The sequence below is a fragment of the Oncorhynchus keta genome, chromosome 29 (assembly GCF_023373465.1).
Source record: "Oncorhynchus keta strain PuntledgeMale-10-30-2019 chromosome 29, Oket_V2, whole genome shotgun sequence".
Taxonomy (NCBI): domain Eukaryota; kingdom Metazoa; phylum Chordata; class Actinopteri; order Salmoniformes; family Salmonidae; genus Oncorhynchus; species Oncorhynchus keta.
Window position 1 is genome coordinate 12,325,592 of NC_068449.1, and position 12,210 is coordinate 12,337,801.

Genomic DNA, 12,210 nt, shown 5'->3' on the forward strand with positions numbered 1-12,210 from the left:
CAAAGAGGCTGAGACTGAAAGGTCTGGTCACAGCTCTCTTCTCAAACAGAGGAACCTCACAGCCCTGTAGGTAAACAAAGAGGCTGAGACTGAAAGGTCTGGTCACAGCTCTTCTCAAACAGAGGAACCTCACAGCCCAGTAGGTAAACAAAGAGGCTGAAAGGTCTGGTCACAGCTCTCTTCTCAAACAGAGGAACCTCACAGCCCAGTAGGTAAACAAAGAGGCTGAAAGGTCTGGTCACAGCTCTCTTCTCAAACAGAGGAACCTCACAGCCCTGTAGGTAAACAAAGAGGCTGAGACTGAAAGGTCTAGTCACAGCTCTCTTCTCAAACAGAGGAACCTCACAGCACTGTAGGTAAACAAAGAGGCTGAGACTGAAAGGTCTGGTCACAGCTCTCGTCTCAAACAGAGGAACCTCACAGCCCTGTAGGTAAACAAAGAGGCTGAGACTGAAAGGTCTAGTCACAGCTCTTCTCAAACAGAGGAACCTCACAGCCCTGTAGGTAAACAAAGAGGCTGAGACTGAAAGGTCTGGTCACAGCTCTCGTCTCAAACAGAGGAACCTCACAGCCCTGTAGGTAAACAAAGAGGCTGAGACTGAAAGGTCTGGTCACAGCTCTCGTCTCAAACAGAGGAACCTCACAGCCCTGTAGGTAAACAAAGAGGCTGAGACTGAAAGGTCTGGTCACAGCTCTCTTCTCAAACAGAGGAACCTCTCAGCCCAGTAGGTAAACAAAGAGGCTGAGACTGAAAGGTCTGGTCACAGCTCTTCTCAAACAGAGGAACCTCACAGCCCTGTAGGTAAACAAAGAGGCTGAGACTGAAAGGTCTGGTCACAGCTCTTCTCAAACAGAGGAACCTCACAGCCCAGTAGGTAAACAAAGAGGCAAGGTGTTAAACCACACCCCTTGGCTACAACATACAACACAAACTGGGAGAGAACATTTCACTTTCTCAGGGGTGATCCATCATGTATATCATAGACCACCTGTCAGATACAACAAAGTGCATGGGTTCTGGACCACTCCACTTCCTTACGGGTGGTTACCTGGTCAGAGAAGTCATTCCCGTCGATTTCGTCGCTGTTGGAGTGTCCTCCAGGGCTCTGGACTTCAATCCCATGGCTCTCCAGGATTGCTGCTTCTTCGGAAAAAAACAGACCTGATCATAACATATCTGATGTCTACCACACACACACAGACTCTCTACCACGGACACTGACACACATACTCTACCACACATACACACCGTGATAAAATAATTTTTATGTTTAAGATAATGACTAAAGTATTCCACCCTGAAACCATATAATTGTATGAAATGTGTTAAGAGTCATAATCCAATAATGTGTGTGACTAGGCCATTGCGTTACTATTTCGCAATACGAGCTGGGTATAGTTGAGACATTCAAGAACAACTGAACTGTTGACTTGTGAGAACGGTGAAACTAATAACTGGAAAGAGACCTCCCCACCCTAGGGAGGAGGAAAACTGTTAGAAATAGCTTGCAGAAGATGATGAAACATGTTGCAGAAGGGTGATAAACAATGTATGTGAACTACAGCCCACCTAAAGAGAGGTGGCGTTTCTACTGATGCGAGTTCATGTGTGTGTGCTATAAAAAGATTGTGTTCTTATTTTGAAGACAGAGCGCTCTCTGAATAAAGTATTGATCTATTGCAGAATCTGAGACTTTGTCTACTTCTTTATTAACTGAAGCCTTACAACCTTCCTTACACACACTCACACAGACTCTCTACCACACACACTGACATACAGACTCTCTACCACACACACTGACACAGACTCTCTACCACACACACTGACATACAGACTCTCTACCACACACACTGACATACAGACTCTCTACCACACACACTCACACAGACTCTCTACCACACACACTGACATACAGACTCTCTACCACACACACTGACATACAGACTCTCTACCACACACACTGACATACAGACTCTCTACCACACACACTCACACAGACTCTCTACCACACACACTGACATACAGACTCTCTACCACACACACTGACACACAGACTCTCTACCACACACACTGACATACAGACTCTCTACCACACACACTGACATACAGACTCTCTACCACACACACTGACATACAGACTCTCTCACACACACACTGACATACAGACTCTCTACCACACACACTGACATACAGACTCTCTACCACACACACTGACACAGACTCTCTCACAAACACACTGACACACAGACTCTCTACCACACACACTCACACAGACTCTCTACACACACACACTGACACAGACTCTCTCACACACACACTGACATACAGACTCTCTCACAAACACACTGACACACAGACTCTCTACCACACACACTGACACAGACTCTCTCACACACACACTGACATACAGACTCTCTCACAAACACACTGACACACAGACTCTCTACCACACACACTCACACAGACTCTCTACCACACACACTGACATACAGACTCTCTCACAAACACACTGACACACAGACTCTCTACCACACACACTGACACACAGACTCTCTCTCACACACACACACACACACACACACACACACACAGAATCTCTACCACACACACTGACACAGACTTTCTACCACCCACACTGACACAGACTTTCTACCACCCACACTGACACAGACTTTCTACCACCCACACTGACACAGATTCTCTATCACACACACACACTGACACACAGATTCTCTACCACACACACACACTGACACACAGACTCTCTACCACACACACACACTGACACACAGACTCTCTACCACACACACACAGACTCTCCACCACACACTGACACAGACTCTCCACCACACACACACACAGACTCTCCACCACACACACACACACACACAGACTCTCCACCACACACACTCTCCACCACACACACACACACACACACACACACACACACACACACACACACACACACACACACACACACACACACACACACACACACACACACACACACACACACACACACACACACACACACACACACACACACACACACACACACACACACAGCAGGGTAGCCTAGTGGTTAGAGTATTGGACTAGTAACCGTAAGGTTGCAAGTTCAAACACCTGAGCTGAAAAGGTACAAATCTGTCGTTCTGCCCCTGAACAGGCAGTTAACCCACTGTTCCAAGGCCATCATTGAAAATTAGAAATTGTTCTTAACTGACTTGCCTGGTTAAATAAAGGTAAAATATATATATATATTTTTTAAACACTCTGACACACAGACTCTATACCACACACACACATACACACTGACACAGACTCTCTACCACACACACACACTGACACAGACTCTCTACCACACACACACACACACTGACACAGACTCTCTACCACACACACACGGACACACACACACAGACTCTCCACCACACACACACACTCTCCACCACCACACACACAGACTCTCCACCACACACACACACACAGACTCTCCACCACACACACACACAGACTCTCCACCACACACACACACACACACACACACACACACACACACACACACACTCTACCACACACACACTCTCTACACACACACACAGACTCTCTACCACACATACACACTGACACAGACTCTCTACCACACACACACACACACACACACACACAGACTAGCACACACACACAGACTCTGGACCACACATACACACTGACACAGACTTCTACCACAGTTCAAACACACTGAGACTGAAACACACACAGACTCTACCACACACACACACTGACACAGACTCTGAACAGGCAGACTTAACACACACACACTGACACAGACTCTCACCACACAAACACACACACACAGACTGTTCTACCACACACACACAGACTCTCTACCACACACACACACTGACACAGACTCTCTACCACACACACACACAGACTCTATACCACACATACACACAGACTCTCTACCACACATACACACAGACTCTATACCACACATGACACAGACTCTCTACCACACACACACACTGACACAGACTCTCTACCACACACACACACAGACTCTATACCACACACACACACAGACTCTCTACCACACATACACACTGACACAGACTCTCTACCACACACACACAGACTCTCTACCACACATACACACTGACTCTCTACCACACACAGACTCTCTACACACAGACTCTCTACCACACACACACAGACTCTCTACCACACATACACACTGACACAGACTCTCTACCACACACACACACAGACTCTATACCACACACACACACAGACTCTCTACCACACATACACACTGACACAGACTCTCTACCACACACACACACAGACTCTCTACCACACATACACACTGACTCTACTACCACACACAGACTCTCTACCACACAGACTCTCTACACACACACAGACTCTCTACCACACACACACACTGACACAGACTCTATACCACACACACACACAGACTCTATACCACACATACACACAGACTCTCTACCACACATACACACAGACTCTATACCACACATACACACACTCTCTACCACACATACACACTGACACAGACTCTCTACCACACACACACACACAGACTCTATACCACACACACACAGACTCTATACCACACATACACACAGACTCTATACCACACATACACACAGACTCTCTACCACACATACACACTGACACAGACTCTCTACCACACACACACACAGACTCTCTACCACACATACACACTGACACGGACTCTCTACCACACACAGACTCTCTACCACACACACACACACAGACTCTCTACCACACACACACACTGACACAGACTCTCTACCACACACACACACAGACTCTATACCACACATACACACAGACTCTCTACCACACATACACACAGACTCTATACCACACACACACACACTCTCTACCACACACACACACTGACACAGACTCTCTACCACACACACACACACAGACTCTATACCACACACACACACAGACTCTATACCACACATACACACAGACTCTATACCACACATACACACAGACTCTCTACCACACTGACACAGACTCTCTACCACACATACACAGACTCTCTACCACACACACAGACTCTCTACCACACACACACACACACACACACACACACACACACACACACACACACACACACACACACACACACACACACACACACACACACACACACACACACACACAGACTCTCTACCACACACAGACATATAGACTCTCTCACACAGACATACAGACTCTCTCCACACACACACAGACTCTACCACACACACACACACTGACATACAGACTCTCTACCACACACACACACACTGACATACAGACTCTCTACCACACACACTGACATATAGACTCTCTCTCTCTCTCACACACACACACACACACACACACACACACACACACACACACACACACACACACACACACACCCCCGAGGGGGTCGGAAACGTTACCTATGTTGGCACGTCTCTTGATCTCTTTGCGGCGGTTGGCGAACCAGTTGTAGACCTTCAGAGACGTGACCTTCTCCAGATCAGACAGCTTCTTCCCTGCACTCACAAACACACGCACACATTCTCAGTGTTGCAAGTGTACTCAATATACAGGGCCTTCAGAAAGTATTCACACCCCTGGACTTTTTCCACTTTGTTATGTTTTACAGCCTGAATTGTGTCTACACACAACATCTCAATGTCAAAGTGGATTTATGTTTTTAGAAATGTAAAGCTGAAATGTCTCTAGAGTCAGTAAGTATTTTGAGAGTCAACTATTTTGTAATGTCAAGCCTAAATAAGTTCAGGAGTAAAAATGTGCTTAAGTCACATATACTGAACAAAAATATAAACACAAATTGCAATGATTTTACTGTGTTACAGTTCATAAAAAAATAAGTCAATAGAAATAAATGTGTTAGGCCCTAATCTACTGATTTCACATGGGTGGGCAGACATGGGTGGGCAGACATGGGTGGGCAGACATGGGTGGGCAGACATGACTGGGCAGACATGGGTGGGCAGACATGGGTGGGCAAACATGGGTGGGCAGACATGGGTGGGCAGACATGACTGGGCAGACATGGGTGGGCAGACATGGGTGGGCAGACATGGGTGGGCAGACATGACTGGGCAGACATGGGTGGGCAGACATGACTGGGCAGACATGACTGGGCAGACATGGGTGGGCAGACATGACTGGGCAGACATGGGTGGGCAGACATGGGTGGGCAGACATGGGTGGGCAGACATGGGTGGGCAGACATGACTGGGCAGACATGACTGGGCAGACATGGGTGGGCAGACATGACTGGGCAGACATGGGTGGGCAGACATGGGTGGGCAGACATGGGTGGGCAGACATGACTGGGCAGACATGACTGGGCAGACATGGGTGGGCAGACATGGGTGGGCAATGCTTATGGTAGAGAAATGAACTTATCTGCTGTCAGCATGCCAATTGCACACTCCCTCAAAACTTGAGACATCTGTGGCATTGTGTTGTGTGACAAAAGACATTTTAGAGTGACCTTTTATTGTCCCCAGTACAAGGTGCACCTATGTAATGGCCATGCTGTTTAATCAGCTTTTGATATGCCACACCTGTCAGGTGGATGAATTATGTCGGCAAAGGAGAAATGCTAACTCACAGGGATGTAAACAAATTTGCGTCCCACATTTTTGTGCGATGGAAAATGGGATCTGTAATTTCAGCTTGTTTATATTTTTGTTCAGTATACTTCAGATGAGTAGGCAACACTAACGAAGAAGCCATCCATCCTCAACAGCTCCCTCCTGTCGGCCAACACTTCTGTTCTGCAGAATGAACAGGCGTGTTACATTCAGCAGCGTTTTCCCTGCACATTAAGAGTGCCTTTTCTCGTTTTTGGATGGCGCTTTTATGGCGACAAAATTGCCGTCTATTGCTCTGTTCGTATTCGGGAACCCATTGATGGCAAAGAAACACCTCGACTTCAATCTGTTGTGTGATGGTGTATGGAAATTGTAAGGTAAAGTTAATTTTGCTGATGATTGACTCCAAAATATTGTCTCATCGAGGGCTGTGAGATTTTCTGCAAGCCGCCTGCTGACATGTTCGCTTTTGTCTCTAAAAACGTCTCTCTGCCAAATGCAGCTTGTCTCAAATCTTCCAACACAGCAAGATCACCGTATTTAATCATTTCACATTACTGTAGACCTATTTTATATGGATATTATGGTACTGCACCGATGTGATCAAATGATACAGCATATATCCTGTCAAAATATGTTATATGAATTCACAATGAAATCGAAATTGATTTAATTATTACTCTCATAATTTCAACATATATTTTCCCCATTCTGCGCGTGACAAGCAGTTTCCTTATTCCACTGTGCGTACTCATGGGCATGGCGGTGCGTACTCATGGGCATGGCGGTGCGTACTCATGGGCATGGCGGTGCGTACTCATGGGCATGGCGGTGCGTACTCATGGGCATGGCGGTGCGTACTCATGGGCATGGCGGTGCGTACTCATGGGCATGGCTGTGTGTACATTTACCATACTCTCAAGCAAACAATCATGTTGATAAATCTCACACTTTGTGTGGAAATGATCCCACGGTTTAAGTTCAGATTTGTGCCTGATTGATAAATGAGGCCCCTGAAAGACTCAGATTTGTGCCTGATTGATAAATGAGGCCCCTGAAAGACTCAGCTGTAATCGCTGCCAAAGGTGATTCTAACATGCATGGACTCACAGGGTTGAATACTTATCTAATCAAGGTAGTGTTATATTTTCCATTAATAAAAACATTGCATTTTGTGTAGATAGTTAAACACAAAATTACAATTATATCCATTTTAATCCTACTTTGTAAAAAAATATTTGGGGAAAAAGTAAAGGAGTTTGAATACTTTCTGAAGGCCTTTCTCTAGACTTTCCTCCTGCTGGTTCTCACCTGGTTTCTGGATGACAGCGTTGCAGGCGTTGGAGATCTCCTCTCTTTTAGCTTCATCAGGGTACTGCTTCTCATTGAAGTAACTGGAAGAGAAAACACAAATAACCACACTGTTTACTAGGCAATATTCACTTTGTTCCAAATGTAACGGAAGCTCCTTTACCCACGAACACCCCTTATCTAGCACAACAACACATCCCATCTGCCTCCCTTTCAACCTCTCCCTCCTCCTCACCTCTCCCTCTCTCCTCCTCTCCCCTCCCTCTTTCTCTCCTCCTCACCTCTCCCTCTTTCTCTCCTCCTCACCTCTCCCCTTTCTCTCCTCCTCACCTCTCCCTCTCTCCTCCTCTCCCCTCCCTCTTTCTCTCCTCCTCACCTCTCCCTCTTTCTCTCCTCCTCACCTCTCCCTCTTTCTCCTCTTCACCTCTCCCTCTCTCCTCCTCCTCACCACCACTCCCTCTCTCCTCCTCCTCACCACCACTCCCTCTCTCCTCCTCACCTCCCCCTCTTTCTCACCTCCTCCTCTTTCTCTCCTCCTCACCTCCCCCTCTTTCTCTCCTCCTCACCTCTCCCTCTCACCTCTTTCTCCTCCTCACCTCTCCCTCTTCTCCTCACCTCCCTCTTTCTCACCTCCTCACCTCTCCCTCTTTCTCTCCTCCTCACCTCTCCCTCTCACCTCTTCTCTCCTCCTCACCTCTCCCTCTTCTCTCCCCCTCACCTCTCCTCCTCACCTCTCCCCTCACCTCTCCTCTCCTCCTCACCTCTCCTCCTCACCTCTCCCCTCACCTCTCCTCCTCACCTCTCCTCCCTCACCTCTCCTCCTCACCTCTCCCACCACCACTCCCCCTCTCTCTCCTCACCACCACTCAGTCTCTCTTCTCTCTCTCTCTCTCTCTCTCTCTCTCTCTCTCTCTCTCTCTCTCTCTCTCTCTCTCTCTCTCTCTCTCTCTCTCTCTCTCTCTCTCTCTCTCTCCTCACCACCTCTCTCTCTCTCACCACCTCTCTCTCTCTCTCTCTCTCTCACCACCACTCCGTCTCTCTCTCTCACCACCACTCCCTCTCTCTCTCTCTCTCCTCACCACCACTCCCCTCTCTCCTCCTCCTCACCACCACTCCCTCCTCACCTCTCCTCCTCACCTCTCCCCTCACCTCTCCTCCTCACCTCTCCTCCTCACCTCTCTCCTCACCTCTCCTCACCACCACTCAGTCTCTCTCCTCTCTCTCTCTCTCTCTCTCTCTCTCTCTCTCTCTCTCTCTCTCTCTCTCTCTCTCTCTCTCTCTCTCTCTCTCTCTCTCTCTCTCTCTCTCTCTCTCTCTCTCTCTCTCTCTCTCTCTCTCTCTCTCTCTCTCTCTTCACCACCTCTCTCTCTCCTCACCACCTCTCTCTCTCCTCACCACCTCTCTCTCTCTCTCTCTCTTCACCACCACTCCGTCTCTCTCTCCTCACCACCACTCCCCTCTCCTCCTCCTCACCACCACCACTCCCTCCTCACCCCTCTCCTCATCATCCCTCCCTCCTCACCCCTCTCCTCCTCACCCCTCCCCACCACCACTCCCTCTCTCCTCCTCCTCACCACCACTCCGTCTCCCTCTCCTCCTCCTCCTCACCACCACTCCCTCCTCACCCCTCTCCTCCTCACCCCTCCCTCCTCACCCCTCTCCTCCTCACCACCTCTCTCTCTCTCTCTCTCTCTCCTCACCACCTCTCTCTCTCTCTCTCCTCACCACCACTCCCTCTCTCTCTCTCTCCTCACCACCACTCCCCCTCTCCTCCTCCCACCTCCTCACCCCTCTCCTCATCATCCCTCCCTCCTCACCCCTCTCCTCCTCACCCCTCCCCACCACCACTCCCTCTCTCCCTCCTCCTCACCACCACTCTCCTCTCCTCCTCCTCCTCACCACCACTCCCTCCTCACCCCTCTCCTCCTCACCCCTCTCCTCCTCATCCCTCCCTCCTCACCCCTCTCCTCCTCACCCCTCTCCTCTCTCTCTCCTCCTCACCACTCCCTCTCTCCTCCTCCCTCTCTCCTCCTCACCACTCCCTCTCTCCTCCTCACCACTCCCTCTCTCCTCCTCACCTCTCCATCACAGACAGACATTCTTTCCTCCAGGTAAAGCGACTGCCTCTGCGCAGACGGAAGCTCCCGGGGGTGGAGCTTATAGGGGGCGGAGTCTGCCGCAACTCCACCACGTCCTCCAGAGCCATGGGGGCTGGTCGCATCGTCAGAGTTGCACCTGGAAACACAACCATGATGTAACCATGGAAATACAACCATGATGTAACTAGCCATGGGTGTATTTAGTGAGGTGAAACGTTCAGAATGTTTGAAATCTATTTGAAAATGCTGTGATATTCATTGTTGACGAGTACATTTATGATGATTCAGCACCCCATTGTATAGAAGAACAATAACTTTAGTGTTATATTGGCTGTGTGGCGACTATAAAAGAAGAACCTGGACTGTGGACAGTAATTCAGTGAACCCCCTCTGAAGCCTCATCAAATGTAGTGCGTGTGTGCCTGGACAGAAATATGGAATCGTTTACAGTATCTAGTGAGTGTTGGTGTTTCTGGCACCACAGAGCATTAACCTAATGAACAAGGAAAGCTGCTGAATGGCTGTGACACACACACACACAGCCAGGGGAAAGGGATGTTCTTGTTTGTGCTTGAGACTAGAACCTCCATGTATTACTTCCTGACTGCAAATCTATGACTCACATCTAGGCTTGTTTTTTTTTTTTTAATTGTAACTAAAATAATAAACTACAATAATATGTCATCCATGTAGACCGATACAGTCAACACAGATCAGCAGGTTTTAAAATCAGGGCCTCAAGTTCCACACCACTGCTGTTTATTCCACTCTAATCAGGGACCAATAAAGACCTTTGATTGGCCCAATAGTCCATTTAGTGGCATGGATCAAGCAATCAATTAATGACTAGGGAGAAAGAAGAACAACCTGCAGTACAGCAGGGCAGGAAGCCCGGATGTAAATAGATCTGCTGTATGTAGCACTGTACACACTAACAGTAATTGTCTATAGGTGCTGTGACATACACAGTCCACCAGGGCGCGCCACTACACCCTCCCCTCAACACAGACACAGAGGCCGGTGTGATTTCACAAGTTTGCTTTTTATTCAAAAATCTGTTTTTCACCATGGTCATATACAGTCAGACACCAGTACTCTTTGAGGCCGAGCTATAGTCATCATAATAACGTATTCAATTAGGTTTATACAGTGCTTAAAGCACTTTACATTTCTACTCAATTGTATTGGCAACATCATAGCTATACAACTACAAATAATGCTACTCATAAACACCTGCCACTAAAGAGCATTTTAATATTTGTGGCTGTGATAGCTTATTGGCTGCTGCACCCAGAGGGCAGGGAGGGACACAGGAAACGGGAAGTGACACATTTGGACACAGGATGGAGTCAGACACACAATGGGGTTGTGGGGGCAGAAACAGGTTGTAGGGGAGTTTGAAAGGTGCTGTAACATGATTTGGGGCAGGACAAATACTGACTGGAACAGTTTGGGGGAAGGACTTTAATACTGCATGAGGCATGTCTGAGGAAAAGCTATGTCCATCGAAACAGAGGGGGTGCAAGAGGGCATATGGGTAGTGTCGTCACATGTAGTGGCTACAAACAAAGACAGATTTGGCATTAGTGCCCCCTAGAAAAGTGCATTACATTGGGCAAAAGTAACAGTTTAGGGATACATAGCGAGGATTTGGAAGGGCCATCATTACTTTCCAGCCATAGAATGTCAAGAAATGGTCAATGGACTCACCAATCAGTTGTCATCGTATAACCCCTTCTGCCCTCTCTAGTTTGTGCAGAATCAGAGAGTGTCTAATAGTGGATGGAACGGGTGGAACAACTGAAGAGGGACTGGACAGACGGGAGGAGGCTGGAGGTGGGGGGGCTGAGGAGGGGGTCTGCCAACGGGTGGAGGACGTGGAAGTGGTGGTGGGACTGGGCATGCGGGTGGTGGTGGTGGGCATTACCAGGGGTGGTCTTCTCCAGCTGGTACCAGCGGTAGAAGGCCCTCTTCTTCTGTTCGCTAAGGTCCGAGCCCTGCTGCAGCAGCCAATGGGAGATACGACTCTGACTGATACCTGCAGGGAGGTGGGGAGGGGGGACAGAAAGAGAAAAATATGGGGGAGGGAAAGGGAGAAAGAGCACAGAAAGCAAGATTTATTACCTAG

General features: G+C 48.3%; 1 protein-coding gene across 10 annotated transcripts in view; it reads right to left on the minus strand.

Annotated features, from left to right (window-relative positions):
- Window positions 1-12,210, minus strand: part of LOC118379591 (homeobox-containing protein 1-like) — a 34,122-nt gene that overhangs the window by 1,831 nt on the left and 20,081 nt on the right. For 3 of the 10 annotated variants that reach the window (XM_052485909.1, XM_052485908.1, XM_052485915.1), the window contains exons 4-8: window positions 12,010-12,120; window positions 10,062-10,218; window positions 7,984-8,066; window positions 5,500-5,595; window positions 1,050-1,144 (exon numbers count right to left, since the gene is read on the minus strand). In XM_052485909.1, coding sequence (XP_052341869.1) covers window positions 1,050-1,144; window positions 5,500-5,595; window positions 7,984-8,066; window positions 10,062-10,218; window positions 12,010-12,120 — 542 coding nt within the window. Of the gene's footprint in view, window positions 1-685; window positions 797-1,049; window positions 1,145-5,499; window positions 5,596-7,983; window positions 8,067-10,061; window positions 10,219-12,009; window positions 12,121-12,210 lie in introns of those variants that run through there. The other 7 variants (XM_052485910.1, XM_052485916.1, XM_052485911.1 and 4 more) reach the window with 5 other exon arrangements.